At 38.1% G+C, this 22,253-nt stretch overlaps 1 protein-coding gene across 3 annotated transcripts in view; it reads right to left on the reverse strand.

Annotated features, from left to right (window-relative positions):
- Positions 1-603: 603 nt before the first annotated feature.
- The window catches only part of LOC142074910 (mucosa-associated lymphoid tissue lymphoma translocation protein 1-like), a 36,792-nt gene continuing 15,142 nt past the window's right edge, over positions 604-22,253 (reverse strand). The window contains exons 7-16 of one of the 3 annotated variants that reach the window (XM_075135879.1): positions 21,683-21,709; positions 20,514-20,546; positions 18,472-18,675; positions 12,500-12,677; positions 11,051-11,125; positions 9,864-9,991; positions 6,237-6,386; positions 4,617-4,774; positions 3,640-3,765; positions 604-2,852 (exon numbers count right to left, since the gene is read on the reverse strand). In XM_075135879.1, coding sequence (XP_074991980.1) covers positions 2,388-2,852; positions 3,640-3,765; positions 4,617-4,774; positions 6,237-6,386; positions 9,864-9,991; positions 11,051-11,125; positions 12,500-12,677; positions 18,472-18,675; positions 20,514-20,546; positions 21,683-21,709 — 1,544 coding nt within the window. In that variant the 3' untranslated portion in view covers positions 604-2,387. Of the gene's footprint in view, positions 2,853-3,639; positions 3,766-4,616; positions 4,775-6,236; positions 6,387-9,863; positions 9,992-11,050; positions 11,126-12,499; positions 12,678-18,471; positions 18,676-20,513; positions 20,550-21,682; positions 21,710-22,253 lie in introns of all 3 variants that reach the window. The other 2 variants (XM_075135878.1, XM_075135880.1) reach the window with 2 other exon arrangements.

The raw sequence follows: 22,253 nt of genomic DNA on the forward strand, positions 1-22,253 counted from the left end.
GACGCGCGTTGGAGCTCTCTAGTAGCAAGAAGCTCCCCGCGCGCCGACCAGCTGTCCCACCGCCAGGCACCAGCTGACTGCCCGCAGCTGGCTTGAGACCACGCCAGGGACACTACTCGCACATCAGCACTGCTGCTCCTGCAAGCCCTTCCCGTGCCACGAAGGAGCGCGCCTGCAAACAGACAAGCAAATACAGTCAGCGAGCTCCCCGGCCTTTCCCTGGACAACTTTTAAGGTTTAATAATTGGCTTCTTTCTCTATCCACATTTCTCAAGGAAATTGTCCAAATATTACTGCAACTCATTTGGATACCTTTGTGAAGTGATGGAGAAGGATCATTTAGGTTTAGCCAGCAGTACAGTTGGGATATCAGAAGCTAGAAGGCACATAAACTTGCAAAAAAAAATCTTTTAAGGTCATAGTTTGAGAAACCTGTACAGGCCCAGGGGGCAGATATGTTAACTTGAGCTGAAGCTCATGATTCAGATTTCCCCTTCCTTTTTGTTAAGGAAACTCTTTTATTATACGCATTGTTTTAACACAGTTTGAGGGTTTTTAAACTGGGAGGAGTAGAAGAGTATAGCAACTACGTATGCACAGATATATCGTTTTGTGGACAACAGTTTATTACACAGTAAGAAACAGAAAAAGCTTTTATACAAATTAGAAAACTGTGACAAAGTATCAGCTAAATATTACAGTACTAGACCATGTCTCAAACTATAATTTTTCATTTATAAGTCAATTACACAGAATAATTAATGCACAGGTACATCCCATTCATCAATAAATATTTCACTATTTAATACCCTCCAAAGGAGAAAGTCAGAAACTCAAGCTCATTTGCAGATTAGTTTTTATTTGAATGAATATAAATTCATTTGGCCTGGAAAACAACTGAGTAGGGTTTTTTGTTTGTTTGTTTTTTAAAATCACCACAGAAAAGCAACGGCTGGTGTCCAGGAACACCATCCCGGGACCTTTGAAGAACCCCAGAGTTTTCACTCATCTCACCCATTCATTTTTAGCCTTCAGCATGTCTTACTGCCTGACTAACTATACAATTTGCTTGCTAACAATACTTTGCTTGCTATGAACAGGCACTTTTTCCTCACGTTTCCATTTAGTGTTCTTGCAGAACATGAAAAGACAGCTTTCCAGAATCAGATCAGTAAAAGTCCTAAGTGTGTAACATAAGAGAAAGTTTATCATAAGAACAATCCACCACAGTACGAATCTGTGACTTTGCTCCCTCTGATGATTTATAAACTAGTTCTCTTACAAAACCAAAAAACCAACAAAACAAAAAAAAGCGGTAATGTTAGTTTACTAGCTCAGTTCAGGTTTTGTCTTCCTTGCACAGCTCTTCATCCATCTGTCACTTGCTGCCAGACATTGGACAACTGACCATGACAGAGGAGAACACGGGCAAAGCTGATTACTAGCTACATCCAAGGGACTGGAATGTCAGTGACTGATCCTAATACATACAGGAGGAAGGAAAGAAACTGAGGCTTGAAGGAAACATATTCTTAACACTGGAATGTTAAAACACGGTATCTTCACTTCTGTAAAAGGTCCCTCTTTGCCCAGTTCATTTATGTTATGTGTCATTTTATATACTCAATAGGAGGCTGTTACAACATATATAAACACATAAAACCTTATTTTAATGCAGTATGTAAAAAGAAACCCCTGGATATTGAACAACTGAAACTGAAAGATGGAAGAGAGAAAGGTGTATTTATCATTTTGGGGCTAATGGATTTTTAAAAATCATGTTAAATCATAGAGGACATGGAAATTAATTTTCCTCCTTAATTCTGTCAACATTTTTTCCTCTGACAGCTATACATGTTTATCTTGTTTTTGTATAGGATAAGCAATTCCCCTCTGAAAACATTAGATTTACGAAACATACATTTACAGTAAATCTTACAACTCCAGCTGGTACTGGAGAAGCAGCTGGGAAGATCCAAGGCTTTACTATCTCAAGAGAAACTCTGAAACCACAGCCAGGCTTTTATGCATTCATCCCCTAACAGAGATTGGCAGCTTCCTCGCAGAAATGCATGATTGCCTCTGTTCGTTAGCTGCCTGACTGCCAGAGAATGGAATAGGAAACTCTGAGGAGTTCAGGTTTTTCCCTGAATCAAATGTCAAACGGTAGGAGAAGGAAAAAAAAAAAGCCTTTTTCATTCCTAAATCTATCAGTTCAGTTTTGTCTCTTTGGATCTGAAAAATTTTCATCACAACCTCGTTCCCAGTACCACCTCTAGGTTCTCCAATCCTTTGTCCTGAAGCCCCAAACTCCAGGAGACAGATAAGCAGAGTGGAAGGTTCCTTATTCAAGGATGATACTGTGGTCTATTCTGAACACATCACAGCTACTGCTGTTTAGAGAATCTGAGGTTGTCAGAGAGAAGGAATTCCAGATCAACAGTATCATCAGTGGTTTCTACTGGTACATTACTCTTTTCCACAGGGGGTGAGTAATTCCGTACTTCATGTCTTGAAGCTAATATCCTTGAAGTCCCATTGCAAGAACACGCCTCTGGTTGTCTGATGCTGTCTGAGAAAATACGGTTTGGATGGTAAACACCTGGACAGGAATTTGGCTGGCAATGACTAGGGACGTAGTATTTAGTTGCCACTGGACTTGATTGTATTTGATTATGAAAAGGATTATTAGCCATGCAACAGGTCTGGAGACAGTTGTTATTTTTGAATCCATGATGAAGGCCTAATTTAGCAATAAGGGGCTTCCCAACATTAACTTCCTTTCTTTCATCCATTGTATCTTCTATTCCTGGATACTCATAGTGCAAGCAAACAGTGAAAATCAACTGTTCCTGCAAAAGAGGAAAGAGAGGAGGGCGGGGAAAAAAAAAAAAGAAAAAAAATGTTACACTTCTTCCCCAAATAAACTACATAGGAAACACTTAAAGAGGCATAGTCTGCTGGAGAAGGAGACTAACCTTTTTAGGAGCTAAAGACACATATTAGGCAAGACTTGTTTACTGCTCACCTGATAGTCTTTACTTCTAGAAGCACTTATATTACACTAGCTGCCAAAAGCACTGAAGAAGAGATACCAAGTGATGTCCAGCACAAATGTTCATGACACAAAGATACAGAGATAAACTTAACAGTGCCTTCAACTTATGTTGAAGTGAGAACCTTTCAAAAACCGCATGCCCAAGAGCACAGGTCGGACTGGAAGGAGACGATACGTAACTTTTGATGATGATACATAATTTTCACCTCCTACTAACGACTTTGTAAGATGCAGCTCTGCTTCAGGTCATGTTTTTCTTGTACTACAGGGCATAGGAACATCCCCACAGTGTGCAATAGCTGATCTTCACAAAAATAATCATCTTGTCAAAGTTCAGTACGGGCCTAGAAAATACAAAGTGCCTTGCACGATGGTATCAGATGGCATATGCATTGCTTCCCTGGCTTTTATTTTTCAGCTAAGAAACTAAAGTCACTAAATTGTGCTATTGGCCATTTTTTCCCTCCAAGGAACATGTTGCTTATTAGGCAGACAATATACAGCTACCTCAACAGAACTGCAAAGCAACATGGTTAATCTAAATTATCTGAACAAACTTGTGAGGAATAATATATATTAACCCTTAGTTTTTGCAGTGAACTTAGCCTGGTGTAGAGACAGTGTTTGGGAAGGTCCTTTGATACCAAATAGCTTCCGGTTTCCTCAGGAGTTCCTTTATTGGCCTCTTTAGGATCCACATCCAGGTCCTGTTGCAAGAAAAAAAAGAAAACTTAAATTAAGGTACGGAATTTGTAGATCATAAAATAGTTAGCAGTATTTGTTTTTATAAAGTCAGCATTTTCTTCTTCTTAAAAAGAAGGAAAACATCAATCTTGGATTACTTGCAAAAACTGCTGAAATCACTGTTAGTCACAGGCACAAGGGGTTACATTTGAGTAGGTTACCCTCTCGCTTCAGGGTTGCTCTTTTTTACGTAACTTCTACTATGAAGTACAGTACTACAACACTAATTCTGTGGGCTAAAAATACATGTATTTATTATGCACATTAACTCAAATATTTTATTCATAAAGTATCAGAAGTCTCCTGTTTGTTCTATCTAAGAAGGTTTTCTGCCCCATGTCCTCTTCCACAAACACCAGAAAAGAAGGGTTTTTTGCCTCAAGGAGCTTTCCGTTTTACTCGTATCCTTCACTTACTGTGATCAGCTGAGTAATATCAATGGAACTGGACAGGACCACCCAAGTGCAAAGAACTGTAAAACTAAAGTCTAAGAAACCTTGTCCTGCAAGGCAGATGTGTCCTCAGCTCACATAGGAGCTACTGACATTTAACTTCTTTAATTAAATACAACAAATACTTGATATTAGACATTGAAAAACAAAGGAGACTTTGAAAAAGATGACCCCAAATTAATTTTAATGTATTTTTATATATATTAAAAATATGCATTAAAAAAGAGACACACACATGTAAGCACTTATTTCAACAGTTTAGACCCATTTTATTACAAAAGATGCAGTTCGACATGGACAGACCAGACAGTTTGCAATTTCAGTGGAGGGAGATCACTGAGACATCAACAGGAAGCACTTACGAGTGCAAAGTCTGTAACGTAGGCTCTGCAAACTACTATTTCAGGGGGCTTCTTTACTATTCGCGTGTAGATTATCATGACATTGGAAAACTCGGCTGCAAACCCCAACTGAATCTGAACACCGCATCTGAATTCAAGATACATACTTTCTGGAAGCTCTGCAAATAAATAACACATCATTACATTCTAAATAAAACTTAGCATATGTATTTTCTATTTTTTTATTTTGTTTTTAAATACAAAAGTTTTAAAAGACCTTTTCTTTCTGCCCTCCCGCTGCCTATCACTTGCATATCCACGCTGAAGCAAACCAGCTCAGAAGCTAACCAGGCAGCAACAGTGTTCGCCGGTATCACACGGTAACTGGCAGACACTGCCAGAGCGCGCTGACTCAGCTCCTGCTTCGCAGGTTTCTTTCCAATCTCTGGGCAACTAGCAAGGCAACATTTACTGTAACTCGGATATAGCTTACTGACCCAATAATTGGTTTACGTTTCTGTAATCAAACCAGTAAGGTTAATATGGTATATATCCAATATACAGGAGACACAGCCATAGCATTAGAAGAACTTTTGAATTTGACAGCAGAACAAGTTTCAGGTTAATTTTTTTCCTCTCACAGCCTATGCACATATTCACAAAGCCTAGCCCGCAGCATTTTTCTTCTTTATGTTTTGGATCTTTCTCAATCCATAGGAATGTACCTGAAAGTGCTCAAGGGTCAATGACATCATTCTGTGTCTATATGCTTTGTATGGATTTTTCTACTCCCACTGGAAGTGGATTATTTAACATTATCATAGACATACCTTTATACAAATATAAAGGTTATTCTCTTCCCAAATTCCAAACACATTCTCTTCTATACATGGCTTAAAACAAATAAACCATAAGATAACATTATATCTTTACAACTTTTGTTTTGCATGTCAATCATTTAACAACCAAGAATTAAGGGCTTGATTCCACAAATAAAAATTTACACGTGTGAAAGAGTCTGCCTACATGACTAGTTGTCTTAAAAATGCCACCCCTGACCCTCTGCCCAATCTCTCAAAGAAATTTTAAAATGTTCTCCAACATATTTAGGTGAAAAAGATAGAAAGGTCTTAAACCCCACTGCCCTTCTTAAAAGAAGTCTAGAAAGCCTGGAACTGATCTCACCCTTATTTTAGTTTTCTTAGTTGTATACATTAAAAACTCCTTTTCATCATGCGCTTTTACCATACAGTTCACCCGGCTATTTTAGGTGACGACTTTAGAATGAGATTAATGATGTCTTAAAAGTGTCATTGTTAGACACAAACAGATTACTGGGAGATTATCCCAGGAGGTAGACATCATACAAGTCTCCCCTACAGTTTTTGAGTGGTCTTAAAATATACTTACTCAGGATGAGTTCTGCATGTCACCTTGTTCATTATAATCTCATGTAGAGGTAAACCCCAACACAAAAACTTCCAAGATCTGAACATACCAATGAAAATTCAGCTATGAACTTGAATTTCTTCCATTTCCGTTCAATATCACAACCCACAGACTAGAGATTATTAAGGAAGGACATCCCCTTATTTTTCCCATCGTGCCAGTAGGATCTTCTAAAAGTAGACTGTACTATACCATGAGCTTTGGCCCACTGTAGGTTCCGTGCCAGAGACTCTGCAGAAGATATGGTTTGTTGAATGGGATCAGTTAATGCCCTTTTCTCAGACAAACTGCTGCGGATCTCCAAAGCTTGCTTGCCTTTGGTAAGGTGACACTTGCCCATATCTAAAAACAAGATGCATATAGTTTCTTTCAAAATCAATGCTGCTGAAATTCGAACTGAATTAGGTACATCGCTGCAATGTGGTCTGGTTGCTATGGTTATGCCAGTATCAGCACTTCCATAAAAACCTGTCGTTTCAGAAGTATTCATTGCTCAGCTATTCATTCACTTAAGGCTAAAACAGCATGCCAGATGCCTGCAGAGAATCCCGAGGGTTTTGCGTGTGTCCTGGTCAACATGCTTACAGGTTTTTCAAAACCAGTTCAAGCAATATCACAGCTCTGATTCAGTAAGTCCTAATTAAAGTGACTAATTTGAAGAATGTGAATAAAACCATTGGAGGGGATTTCTAAAGAATTGGAGGCAAGTGGAGTATTTTAGGGGTCGATAAAGGGGCCAATACTGTTTATTTAACACCATCGCTAATGACCTGGATGACAGGAATAGCGTTTCCAGCAGGCCAAGGGAGGTGATCCTTCCTCTCTGGTCAGCACTGGTGAGGCCACATCTGGAGTGCTGGGTCCAGTGCTGGGCTCACCAGTACAAGAATGACATGTACCTACTGGAGAGTGCAGTGAAGGGTCACAGAGATGAGGGGCCTGGAACACCTCTCATATGAGAGAAGTATGAGAGAACTGGAGCATCTTTTGTATGAGAAGATGCTGAGAGAGCTGAGACTGTTTAGACTGGAGAGAACATGGCTCAGGGGACTTCTTATCAGTATGTATAAATACTTGACGAGGAAAAGTAAAATAGACAGAGCCAGGCTCTTCTCAGTCAAGACCGGTGACAGTACAAGAGGAAGCAGATGCAAACTGGAATAGAGAAAATTCCACTTAACCATAAGAAACAACTTTTTACTCTAAGGGTGATCAAACACTGAGACAGGTCGTGCAGGGAGAGTGTGGAGTCTCCATCCTTGGAGACATTCAAAACTCACATGGACAAGGTCCTAAGCAACCGGCTCTAGTTTACTCTGCTTTGAGCAACAGGGTTGGACTTGACAATCTCCACAGGTCCTCTCCGACTTTAACCAGCCTGCGATTCAAATTTACTCCAATTTATTAGGGTCTCCCTATGTTTAGTTCAATTACATTTAAAGGTGACATTTTCAGATAGTTTTGCTGCATGCAGAAAGTCAAAACCTATGGCCTCAAAGTGAATTAAAAAAAATCCTGGAAAATTTCCATTTACGAGTTCATAAAAAAACGAAGGCTATTTACATGGAACACTTTTAACGTGAACACTCCTTTGGAACATCTTCAAGTGTCACAAGTGCACCAATGTCCTCACTAACACCCAATATCTGGTAATGCTGACAACAATGGTTCTCATGTTGCCTGACAAATCAATCTTTCTCTCCATTCTGAGTTCAAGAATGAGATAAGTAACAGGTCACACATCAGAACATCTACAACATGTGACATTTACCTGGCAGTACAGACGAAGCAGTAAGAGTCGGTCATATTTTACGGGACATTTGGGGAACTGTAGGGAAAATGGGTGCTGGCAGAATTGTGACGTGTTCTTATGGGGAACCACGAAGGTGGGGGGAAGAGGAGAGTGACATCTCAGAGAATACTAACCCACTTAACACCCAAAAGCAATGACAAAAAGGATGAGGGGAGGAAGAGGGTGAGAATATTTTTGGGTGTTTGTTCATTATAAAATTTGTAAACTCATGCAAGTTGAAAGATTGATTGAAGTTGAAAGACCATTGCAGCATACAAGCGGGTGTCTGTTCTACTCCTACTCCTGCCTTGAACAGGCTGACAATGGGAGAATGCGGGATAAAAACTAAAGACGTAGTATATACATATACTACAGATACAGTATTGATGCTAGGATAAGTGGATTACAGGGTTCTCTTTTCACAAAACAGTAAGTCAGAACGTCCCAGAAGGCAAGAAAGATGAAGGAAAGGGAAGATATTGGGGCCTGCTTCAAAACAGAGTTTCAGGAATGATGGCTTAATGAATTTGGGCCTAAATAGAGCAGCTGGTGAGCATCCAGCAGGAGGAACTTTATCAGAGCTTCTGCCAGGCTTTCAGGAAACATAGCTACAGCTAGCTGCAAATGAGAGGACAGCAAGTCCTCAAATTCCTCCTTTGTATTTAGATAATGGCAAAATTGGGTAGTACCATAAGCAAATAAAAAATACAAATCTTAATGCAAAAAGCACTTTGCTTGACTGCACCTGGCAACATCGCCCCATGGAGGGGGTGTTGGGAAATCAACTTCAGCCGTAGGCTTTGGAATAATCATTTTAGTTTTACCATCTACAGATCCTATTTCTTCAGGATAATTCTGAGATGTTCTGAAATTTTGTTTAACTTTTCACAGAAACTTCATGGAAAGTTTAACAGATAAGACTGAAAATACAGAATGGTAAGTTTGTTTTATGGGATCTAGTCAAGCAGCACACCAACTATAAGCAAAAAGACAGAGAATATATGTGAGAATATATACCAGACAAACAAGCAAATGGTAACGAAGAACCATCACATTTCAATTTACATCCTGGGGGTATGCTGGATTCCTATTGCTATCAATTTGACATAAATTCCATGCTCATATTTCAGCTAGCCAATCAATGATCTCTTCCCTTTCCTCAGTAGAGCACTGACAGAAGCTCTGTCGGTTTAATCTTTGCATTTCATTTTCAACAGTCTGACCTGTTGACAGCAGAACTTTACCATGCATTCACGATCCTCTTGGATTTTTTTTCTGCTTTTTTGGATCCTTGTCAAAGGACAGACTGAGCACAATTCTGACACCTGCAGTTGCACCAAGTACACTGGAAACCACAGCAGAACTTTGCTGATTACGTACATTACCTACAAATAACAGAATCTTATACAGACAGCTCTTTGTTAATGGCCATATCTGTTCTTCTATGTTTTCAGCAGATGTTTGCACAGAAGCAATACATTTTCCCTCAGCAGTTTTCACTTTAGCACTTTTCCCATCAATTATAAAAGACAATTACTGAACCAGGATATTAAAACAGTGGATTGCCCTTTATAGTGCACTTATACCCTTTGATAGAGAGCAAATAATTATCATCACTCTAGCACTCTTTGAGGTAGGTAGGAGGCAGTTAATTGTTTAAACGAACGGGGAAATGACTGGACTACCACTAGCAGCTGACGCCACAAGACAGAAGAGTAATTTCTGTGGATGGACAATTCAAAGCTCCGTGCAGAAAGACACTCAACACAAATAAGGTTCACTAAAAAGGAGAGTATAAAATTGATCGCTATTAAAGAAGCTCAAATCCCTTCATAGTATCACGATCTTTGTTAATGTGCTGCCCAGTAGCACCTGCTTCTTGATAAAAGCTGCTATTTTAACAAAATGCAACAAGAAAGAGCTTAAAGTAGTGTAACACATTCACCACGAGAAGAACGACATTTAAGCAAAGAAGTTTCTAATAATGCAGGCTGAGAAGACTGTTAGTGCAGTAAGCTGGAGTTTACCTTCTGCAACCTCATCAAGCAGTACAGTAATCTTCTTGTCTTCTAACAAACGGTCCTTCAAGAACTTCATGAAGATTCCATTGGCCAGCCCCGACTGCTGAATTTCAAAAGCTTCTGCTCCTTGGCACCTATGAGATCACCAATATCAGATAAGATAAAAACACTGAAACATCTGCATGATTAAGATCAACATGAGGACAAAAGGAGTAAAGGTATATTGGGAATGGGGGAAAGAAAACCTACAATTTGAAAACCAGGCGTCAAAGGCCAACCTGCTCTTCATGTTCTTTTGCAAGCAACTCATTCTGGGAAGATTTCACTTACAATCAAGCCACAGACCAGAGCTGATGTCAAACTGTTTATATGAGGAGCTTAAATTTCTCATAGACGACTTCATTAAAGCTTTTGACTACTTCTATTCAACAGCTTTTGCACTTGATTTGAAAACCGATAGAGAGAAGTTATTTAGCTTTCTGCTTAAGTAACCTCTTCCAATAGTTTCAGTTGCAGTTGTAACTTTATTCTTTACACCTAGAATAAGAAGCACAGGGGCCAATCTATATGCTACTCCTCCAATAATTCATCCATTTATATTTTTAACACATTTTTTTCTAGAAATTTAACTTGCATTAACAGAGGACACACATGACCAAAGAGGGTACAGCACGTAGGTTATAGTTCATCAACTGTTCCACAGTACTTGACCTTCTGTACAAGCTCACAGTGCAGTAAGTATCGTTAGGAACACAGAGGACCTAACTCCCCCTTCCCCATCAGCACAAAGAGGGGTCTGAGGGCAAAATTTGCTTTTTTCTTCTCTGCATTTTTTTCATCTCTAATAAATAATACTTAGAGGAGTAGAGCACTCCCACAAGTAACCATTAGAAAAAGATCAGGAACACTGTCCAGCAGTTTCTGGTTGCTGAATGCAGTTCTCTCACTGGAGTTACCCTGTATCTGAATGGGAATGTTAAATACTGGGAATCATTATGCATCTCCACAGTCAGACTATGGAACGATTCAAAGAACGACGTAAAAAAGATAGTATAAGGACACAGATATGGATATAAATTACTGGTCCTTTAATGCCACAGTTAGTATTTTTCAGGAAAGATTAGCTATACAATCTCAGTGGTCACTTCTGGCTTCAAAACCTCTATGGCATAGCAGGAGAAAAATTTCCTTACGTTGCATATCCAAAAACAATGTTGGCCGTAACCTTCAGAGCATCTAAGATAAGAATTGTGTCATCATATTCATTTCTGCAATAAATGGAAACACAAAAAAGTAAAATAATAATTTGAGAACTAATAATGGTAACAAACTCTACAGTTGTTCAAAATACCAAAACAGCATAGTTCAGAAACAGTAATTTTTTTCTCTCCTACAATTCTAGAACGAATCCTGACTGCTAAAAGACAAAAATCAGCATAGTCAACATTGAAGTCAATGTATTGAAGACAATGTAAAGACACAGTCAGATATCACGCACTACCCAGATGAGAGCATGCTATATTAACCAGTACAGAGTTTGGCAACAATCTCTTCAAAAATGATTTCTGATAACTAGTCATTTTAGGTTATAACAAAAAACTGTATGGATTTTTTTTTTTTTTCTTCTTCAAAACATGGTTTCTGCATAGTTAACATGAGGCTTATGTAGCAGTATTTCCTATTTGGACAGCAGATTGTGAAGCTGAATTGGGTCACTGGCATTTCATTAGCAGTGAAGTTTAGAGGCTCTACAAACACTACAGCACTAGCAATTTTCTATTATGAAACATTCCTTAGAGACCAATTTTCAGAAGTGCTGACTGAAGAGCTGATTTCAAGTGCAAGTTTAATCAGGCATAGTCGTCTCTTAACACTGAAAGAAAAGAGTACTTTGTTCAGAAAAATCCGACAAACCAGTTGATTTTTAAGCTCTAAATAAAGATACAACATCCCTAGCATAAAAACGTCCACAAAATCCATGCCTCTGAAGAGTTCTAAAATAAGCACTTCACTTCGCCCTTCTGTCAAATTAACATGCCTTTGATCATACGGATTCTCTTTCCTCCCTGTAATGATGATGGTTAATGATGCAAGGGGAAAGGGTAATTTTTCTTCTTTAAGATGCCTAATTTCACTTTTATCTAATAAGACTGACGCTTTATAATTTTTAAACAACAACAAAAAAAGAAGAAATGAATGTCATTCAAATCAAGAGGCAAGTATCTGCCCATGGAAACAGAAAGTCTAATCACCAGCTTCACATTTCCATCCAAGGCCAAGGGCAAAATAAGTCTATGAATGAATCCCATTGACTTTAAAAGCACTCAGATGCAGGCTGTGAATTCTCAGAACCATGAACTTTCAAGTACAGTGAATTCTCAGCCTAGACTAAAGATGTCTCTCAGTGTGAAGTCCAGCTTTCTCTCAAGATCCCTTCCTATTCTCTCAAAGTGGCTGTTCAGTTTTATTTGTTCATTTTTAAAATAGGCTCAGTTTTAATCTGTTGCTTCAGTGAATAAACTGAACTTCACAGTTGGTTCCCAAAACTACAGTAATTATACCCTCTCCCTCTATCATGAAGTAAAAACATCCCTCAAACATCTAATGTCAGTTCTCACTATTCATGAATGATGAGATTATACCTTTTCCGACACATATCCAGTAGGAATACATTAAGTCCTGTCTCTTTTTCCTGCATTAGTTTGAGGATATTCTGCACACACAGACAGTTTGCAGATCGGTAGGGATTTGGAGCATCAACAGGAACCATGAAACTGTTTCCATAGTTTTCGTAGCCATGGCCAGCATAGTATAACAAACCTAAGAGTTCAAAATACATGTGACTGAAAACACAGCTCAAGAGTACATTGGAACATTTCCATAAATTTTAGCATGGTCAAAACCTTCATGCACTATGTTCACACTACGTGTCTGTGGGAGCTTAAGATGATTCAAGCTACTCCAAGCAGTTTTTTTAATATCGATATGCCTTTGTTAATACAGGAAGGAAGGGGAGGCGGGGCAGGGTGAACTATGTTAACATCAGCTGCACAATACACAGACAACAAATTAAAAAAAAAAATCACTCATGCAATAGAAACAATTAGGTATTTGCATCAAACACACAAAGTTAAATACTCTTAAAACGCTTTAAGTAGAATTATGACCTCTAACAGAAATAATCTGTTATGTATGACATATAACTCACAGATATGAACAAGGAAATGTGCCAACTATAAAACATCTTCTCCACATGTGCAATTACAAAGCTTTGAGTAGCACGGGTCAGTGCAGATCTTATAGATAGAAAAAAAGTAGCACTGAAGAGTTTGAATGGATTTTTTTTTTTTTTACTTACCATTAGTCATTGGCAATTCTTAAAAGTACTTTAACTAGAAAAAAAATCAGAGAAAAACCTTGCTTGCACTATGAGAACATTTTGCAAGTTTTTAGTTTTGCTGTTTCCTCTGTACAGTCAGTTTCTCCATTTGTTTTTGTCTTTTTTATAGGGAGGGATAAGAAATATTTTTACATTTTTGGGGGGGCGAAGGGGGGAAGATTATTCCGTGATCATGTTTGGTAGGACTCCAGAGCACACTCCCATTACCAAACTACCAATAACTCATTTTTAGTTGATTGCATTTACATCTCTTTACAGATTCATGACTCTTGTGGGTCTACTAAACAAACAAATTCTTTGCATGCTTACCTAGACACAAAAGATTATCCTACAATCATCTCCCTCGTGTCAATACACAACAATATTTTGTCTACAATATTTTAAGATTTAAAATCTTCAATAAAACATGCAATAGTTTTGCATAAAGAAAACTTACAATGGAATGAAAAAAAGCTTTTCTTAACCCTGAAAAAGGGAACTGCAACCTAGGGCTTAGATTTTACTTATACGAATAAAAATGTCAAATATTAAAGTCATATCAATCTGCAGTAAGATGAGATGATTTTAGCATTAATAATCTCCACTGCCATAAAATGCAGTAACCAGAAGCTTGTATGATTGAATGGAATTTTCCTATTGTCTGTTCCCAGTTCTGGTTTTGCTTATCTATGGCAAGTTCCATCTTCCAAAAAGAATTTTTATTTATCTATACAAAGCAGGCTATGGGTCAGATCTTCACTTAGTACATAGTGCTGCAGCTGAGTAAAAGTCAACAGAGATATGACACTTTACGCTAACTGGAGATATGGTCATCTTATGTCATTATTCTTACTAAAAATAGCTGTGAAATTTATGTCACTACAAAATTTGAATATTCAGAAAAAACAAAACAAGCCTTACCCTAACATACTAAAATGACCCACATTTAAATCAGCTTGCGTAGGTAGGTATGCTAGATATTTTTACCTTTTCATTACAAATAGCTACAACAAATGAAAATACTTCTCTCACACAGCCCTGCACTTTTTGTAAAGGAATACCAAGATACAACTATAGCCCTTCAAACTAAGCCTTCAGTGCTCTTTTACTTGCAAGCTCTCAAGTCATTAACAACTATGCCAAGACCTTGCAAACTGCTCCATTCAATCAACAGTGCTCAATTTCTTTTTATGGGAAACATGCACAGCCAAGATAAGCAGCCAGCAAGTGCATACAAGGTAAACTCTAGGATGCAAGGCTTCACCTCAACAAAGAGCCTAATGGTTATTCATCTGTCAGAGTCTTGGAAAATGACAACAGCTTTATTCAGTTAAAGGTTAGATTTCTAAAGGGCACAGAATTTAAAGTGTATGATTAAAAACCTAAACAAATAAAGGTACTATTGGGCTATTTATAAGATTCCAATAGTTACCTGAGACCGGGTAGTTTCAAGAGAGTTAAAAACGAAGTTAAGCGCCAAGTGCATGACTCCGTGTCAGGTCCTAAGTTAAAAGAAAACTGTTAAATTTGATTTCCACAGAGTTTGGATCTGGACCTGGATGAAGGTTATATTTGAGATTATATATATCTGACCGTATGTTAGATATGTAATTGGACTGACTGAAGGAAACAAGTCTCTTTAATGTAAAGCATGATTTATCAGAGTATTTCCTCAATGAATAGAAATATTTCAGAAATAACAACTACATTTCTTTTATAACCTTGGCATATGACTGTGCTATGCTGTACCTGCAACAGTTAATATGTTGAGCTCAAGATCAGAAATAAATCTCTGCATACCCAGAGTAAGTAAACATGTTTGGAGGGCCTCATTAGACACTTTGACACAACAATTTTAAGTAGGCTCAAGTTCCTCATAGACGTCAGCATTTAAGTGATATCTGCCCCTCTCTCTCTCCCTCTTTTTTTTTTTTAAAAAGAAAGCAGCCTAACTATTTTTAGCCTTTAAAACATATGGGTCTATGCTTTTACCCTTTGTGGAATACCATATTAATTGCAGCCTCCATTTAGAACAACATAAACCAAGACATTAGAGGAGACAATCATCATCACTTTGTATACTACTCCTGCTCTTAAAGAACACCATCTGAAATGCCACTTTCCTGGCAGTAAGCAAGAATTACACAATGTCGTATTAGGCATCATGAATATGTGTAACAAGGACTAAACAGAAGTAGCCACGATGCCTCTTCTATTTGGAGCTATGCCCACTAAAAATGCAATAAATCATTATCTATTTGTGCACTAACAGCATCTTTTATATGCTTTAAGCCATTAATAGCCACTATCGAGAAAGAACAAAGTAACCATTTAAATTGAAGTAGCTATTGCCAAACACTACTGAAAGAATGTTCCGCTTACCTTTCAGAAATATCAACTGGAAAAATACAACTGCAAAAATGTGCCTATGAGAGCTTTCATATGGTGCTGGCGAGAAACTCACTACAGCCTTTCAGTGTTTTATTTTCTAAATTCATGCCAACAATTACAGAAAAAAAATTGAGAAGGTGCAAGAATCTAAAAGCTCACTCAAATGTATAAGCACATCTATTTCCCAGGGAACAAAAAAAGAAAACTGCTATCACAAAGTCTACTAAACTTTACTGCCATAATTAGTCTTCATGTCATGCAAGTTTTGGCTCTGACATAAATGCCCAAATGTCAGATCAGCCAGTTCTGCACAGACAGAGCATCAGGTAACACACCATTAAAAAAGTCATACTAAGAAATAATGTGACCTTGTGTTCCAAAAAAGAATCAAATAATGTTTTCTTGGGTAGGCGTTACTACAGGAATTCTGCTATTTAAGTAGGACAACTGGCAGAACTTTTTGGTTTCTGTTCTAAATCATTTCTGGAGTCGTTTATGCAATCTTAGCTTTTAGAAAAATGACAAAAATAGTGGCAATCAGCAGCAAACTCCTCAAAGCCCACAGAAGAACTTTTCTTACGCTCCAAGCCAGGTCATTCTAGGCCTTTTCCATGCAAGACATGAAGGTTTTTGTTCTGTGCATCAATCCCACCGTGCCCTCCCCCAGCTAGCACAGCCACCAGTTCTGTCTTGTGCTTTGTCCCTCAGAATCAAGTTTATGCAAGACAAGGAATCCCAATATATGAGTAATCATCTAAGAGTCAATGCATATCAGTAGTAGCAATAATAACAAGTAGCAAGTAATAACAAAGAGTCAGTAAATAAGATTACAATGCCTGTTCTCCATCTGTACAGTAATTTTATTTTAGATTATAAATCTAAACCAGACCCAATTGGTTAGTCATTATCCCAGCAGAAGGCACCTCACGTGCAGTATGTGGAGGAGAGCTTAAAATTCTTATTAATACTCTATTACAGGTATCTTATAAATGGATGTGTGACTCAAATAACAAAAACTTCCAGAAAAAAAGAGAAATGTGTTGAACACATCTTCCGGTATGCATACTTTGCTTAATTTGTCCTCTTATAACTTAAACCAATATTGATGAGATGCTGCAGTACAATCATTAAAGTGATGCTGCAATTTAGAGGTGAGAGTCTTGGATTTTTATGGGGTGTTATTTTTAAGTCTCAAGAGTTTAAGAAAAAGGAAAAAAAAAAAAAGAGGGCTGCTGCCTGCTTAAGCAGCATACCCACTATTAAGCTTTCCATCTAACGTGCAAAGACACATAGAAAGAATAAATTTTATACTTTATATTCAGACTTTCCACAGAGCTGTGAAACAATAGTTGTACGTGAGTTGTGCCCAAACAGGAATCTTAGTATTCAACTCAGTAAAAAGTCCTTTATTATTAACTGCAGAAAGTCAGAACCTGAAGTCAATAGCTCACTGAGTTCTCGGTTAATGCCTTTCCTTATGCAAAGTATATTCTGCAAAGAACAATGTGAATTCTTCTCTGTTTTATTTTACTTCTTTAAAGTGCATAGACATAACTTAAGAGAACTACATTTTCATTTTACATAAACAAACATCTTTTCCATTTGCTTTTTGAAGGAGAAATCCAGGTTTGCACAACTCTCACTCCCTGTCAAGGACATTATGAAAAACTCTGTGCTTGCCAGGCCAGTATCACAATAACTGAAAGGAACCAGCAATTCAAAATCAGGATTTCTACTTAACCTGAAAACTTGGCAAAAAAGAAGAGGGCAAAAAAGATTGCATCCAATCCGTTAAGTGTTACCCCCTAACTCTAAAGCACGATGTTTTTCTCTTATTTCTGTACTGCATATTTTAGTCTGTAACATCTTCATGAGAGAGATGCTTTGCTACCAAGTCCCACTCTCCTGCCCTCCCCACCCAACACACCTGGTATCAGAGTGCAGCTCACTGTCAAGGCAAAGACAAGCACCCCTCTTCCTCTGTTCTTTACAGAGCTGGCGAGCGAGGACTGAGAGAGCAGAGCAGCCCCTCCCAACGAGCGCCAGAAGGACGGAAATCCAGAAGGAAAGAGCATTCTGCAGACATCCAGTAGAAAGACAGGGGATGAATGGAAGGGTCCCACCAGCAAGCCCAGAACATATTCCATGCTTACTTAGGGCTGTTCCCCACCTCCCCACAGAAATGTAACCTAGCAGTCTAAGTATGCCAAGGGATTGGCCAGCCCTAACCAAATCATTAACTTGCAGGCACGGGGAAGGGAGGAGGACAGCAGAATAGAAGTTTACGAAGAAGGTGTTTAAGAGGTCTCCTAAAAGCAGCGAGGACTGCTGCCCAAGACTACGTGTATACTGCAGTTACAGTTTTCAAGTAGTCTCGTACTCTCGTTTCCATTAATACACTAATACAGGTGACACAACAGACTATTCTTGCTCTTGCTAAAAGACTACTACAAACTAGTACTAATGACTTCTTAGTACAAATGTGCATCTTCTGCAGAGCATGTTGTCAAAGATGCTATACAGATGCAGCAGCTTTTAGCAGACAAACACATCAGTGCTATCAAACAAAAAAGTGCATTGCAGTTTGAGGTGCGGTTAAAGAAAAAAGTTCAAACATTTTATCCGTTCTAAGAATAAAGAAACAACAACATTTTAACCAAAGTCAAAGGATATGCTGGTGGGTGTTTTTAACTTACTTTTCCCATTCTACCTACATGCTATTTACCATAAAGTTTGTTTTGCTATCACATATATAGTGAGCTGGCAGAGGTACATACCAGATGTTTGTGTACTTGAAACATCATAAAATTGACCTACTTCAGAAGGGGTATCACATGTTCTTACCATATACTCCTTTGTCCAGGAGAAGTAAAAATTCATCCACTGCATTTCGCATCTCGGACTCAGTAAGATCCAGCAAAGAAACAACTTTGAAATCCAGCTGTCTTAGCAAATTGGTCAATTCATAGACATCTACCATCGGAGCCTTGAGCTGGGGGTGATTCCAGTAGCTCATATTTCCTATTAACAGAGCTACCTTGTCTGTTGCTGCAAAGACAAAGGAAAAACAAAACCACAGCATGCTTATATATTCCATGGGTTCAATACCTTTAAATTTAATTTCTTCTAAAGTGAAAATAGTATCCAATCTCACTTCAGGCACAATATTTTATATGATTTTAGAAGTCATCCTACGTCAACAATACAGCTCAACTCTCTTCTCATCCAAAAAAACCAAAAAAACCATTTCAGCATGATCTGACAGTCAACATATCTGAACTGTGATGCATCTCAGACTGGATAATCTGTCAAGAAGTGAGTCACTAGGGCTATCTCCCATTTCTTTCATTTTTCTGAAAGCACAGACTACTACTGAATTCCTCCATGCAAGAAGAAATTTAATAAACATGGAAATTCTTATGTCAAGTTGCGAAAGCTACGGCCAGTATGCTTTCCCAAAAAACTCAAATTTTCTTATCCTTCTTAAAAAACAAACAAAAAGCCACCACACACAAAAGACCATTTTCACATCTTCATCTCCCATGTCCCGTCTCTCTAAAACACAGTACATTTAGGTGGAAACTCTTAGAGGTCAGAAGTAAAAAAGTTTGTTAACATTTCTTTTCACTGTTGCTCTGGTTAAAAACAATTATACAGAGATACTAGAAATTTACAAAATTCGGAGGGAAGTCTACTGATATACTTTGAGATACATTCACATTGATTTTAATACAGTCAGAAGTAATTCTGTCATAAGTAAACAAAGCAGCAATGAAAAGGGAAAAAAGTCACATTGACAGAAATGCTTTAGAGACCACTAGCCTGATTTTTATCCAAAAATTGCACACTACAGAAAGGCACTTATTCAAAGCAAGGCATTTCCTCTCTGGTTTGTTACTTCTCCTCTCCAATAGGAATTATTGTCCCACAGCTCCGGTGGCAAATGAGATCGCATCTATGCCCCAAACCTGCTTCAGAGTCAGTACGCCCACACAGCTAGATCCAGAAGAGAATCTCTGTCCGTAGCCTCAACGTCTGACATTTCACCTCCTTCAAACAAGATGTTTTTAACATTTTTGCAGCTGGAAAACCTCCAAGGTCTTGAACAGTGTAAACTATTTTAAACAGCAGAGACTGAGTGACAGTGGCATACCGTCATTGAAAAACATTTTTAAAAGTACAAGCCTTCTAATTAACTTAGAAAAGGTGAATCAGGACTGGGGAGCACTTACACTCCCTCTCACACTGATGAACCTGAAAGAGCGGTAAAATTTTGGGAGAGGCCAGCAGCCTTTCCACCTCGTTTAGCATCGACAAGACAACATGCCTGACCACAGTCAAGTCTACCACGCAAATTTAAGAATGTGATTGAAAAACCCCAGCAACTATTCGTCATAACACAACACACATATGCTATCCATCTATCTTTATGAGCCTCAGCTCAGGATCAAAGCACCTACACACTGTGCATAGGAAGAGCTGAGCTCGCCGGGCAGCATACCCTTAGCAGACAGAGTACCAAGCTTTTTTATCACATCATCCTAATACCACTATCTCCAACTGTTGAAGTATTCAAAGTAATGGAGTAACACACTGGCTAAGGTCGTGGCCACAGGAATTTGAAACAGTAAACTGAAACAGATGAGAAGTTGTAGACGCCCCACCGAGTCACTAAAAATACTGGTGCCCTCACCACAGTTTACTACTGAAAGGGCATGCAGGCATTATAAAGGACTATAAAAATACACAGAAGTCTCCCTCCCTGCAGCTATTTACACGCACTACAGTTATTTCACTAGCAGTGGCAGAAGAAGCAATATTCAGAAGTAAAATCCATTTCCTAGATATGAAATACATACATTCATCACAGCTACAAAACTACTTACCAACAGGTCTGTGATTCGATTGTTCTTGTAGGTCTGCTTGAAATAAATTAAAAGAGCAGATTGTCAGTAACTACAGTCATAGTTGCCAATGTCAGAAAATGAACCCCATGTTCCATACAGCCAGTCTATTGGTACTGCTTTGCCTAGTAAGTTACTAGTTTAAGACAAAAAAAGTACTCTTTTTTTTTGTTTTGGTGGGGTTTCGGGGTGTTGTGTTGTTGTTGTTTACCTGATTTCCTCCACCCTCTTCCAGCAAACATAGCCTAATAGGATATGAATAGCTAGTTCTACAAATTAAGAAATAATAGATGCTTACAGTATAATTTTGAATCTCACAAACGGCACATCAGCATTTTCAGTAACACCCGAAACAGTTCATCCTCTCCAAATGAAATGCAGACATGCAAGAGAGGGGATGCTTAGCAGGAATGACCATCTGTGAAAATTCATTTATTTTGTACTTCACAGAGGGATGGTAGAGCCAATGCTCTGCCAAGAGGAACAGGTAAGCGATATGCCAAAGGGGTACACTTTGGATAATATGTTCTGTATCATGACAGCACCACTTCAGTGACTAAAACTAAGTCTTGGCAAAAGTAAACATATCTTTGTTGTCTAACCCAGGAAATTATATGACTTGTGATTTGAGATTTTGGGAACACTGTATCAGGGATAATCCATTATAGAGTACTATTCCATAGTAACAAACATCAAACAGGCTTCAAATCACATTAGCTCACTCCAACATGAATTTAAGAAATATACCAATTCAACATATCATGCGTGACAGCCCGACACCCCACATCTTTTTCTCCTTAATCATCTGAAAAAGCAGCAACATACTAAAACTTAGAGTCCAAAGAAGCCACAGACATGAAAGCAAAAGATAATTCCTTCTGTATTTGTATAAGTATAATGCAGTGTAAAAGAGCAGTTTTGTGTGATTTTACAAAGATAACAGCAACCCTATAATTCACTATATTCTTCAAGTTAATTTATTGGAACCAGATGGTTGTGCTGCTCTTAACGTGAGATCCGCCCCTATTAAATCCCCAGTTATAAATGCATCCAAATAATGTAAACTATATACTGTAACCCAGCTGGGCTTCAGTGATTTGTAACATAAAATGAAGATGCGAAATTAAAGTTTTTCAAAACTTATCACTTACCTGGTTTTTGAAGATCACTTAGATCTTCTGTGAAGAAGTACACCAATAAAATCATAGTTTAAACAAGAAGCAAAAAGTACATTTTTTATTAAGAAAAATATAATAAGTGTCATGCCATTATTAATAGAAGCCGAATGTTAGAAAACAAACCACCTTTCTAAAAGGTTGCATTTCTGTATATCTAACCTTTCATATGTTTATTCCACACACAGAGAAGAGAAAATCCTACATCAATATACTAAGCTATGATAGACACAGCATTAAAATATAGTAGATCTCAAAACAAAGGGAGAAACACGTACCATGCCTCAATCCCACAAGCATGCAAGCAGTTTGAATGAATAAGGAGCAAGATGTCAGAATCAGAAAAATAGATGTTTGAAGGGCTGCTGAATAAGCAACATCCTGAGCAAGAAATCTTACTTTGTAAAGCCATGTGTATTCAGAAAGATTTCAGATACAATTTTCAAACATTCTAAGCTACCACAGGTTTCACCTGATTATTCTGAGAACACTGGAAACTATGGAAAAGAAAAATAATTTATCTGAAGCAGCAGAGGTCTCTTAGAGC

Source organism: Calonectris borealis, chromosome W (genome assembly GCF_964195595.1).
Source record: "Calonectris borealis chromosome W, bCalBor7.hap1.2, whole genome shotgun sequence".
NCBI classification, from domain to species: Eukaryota; Metazoa; Chordata; class Aves; order Procellariiformes; family Procellariidae; genus Calonectris; species Calonectris borealis.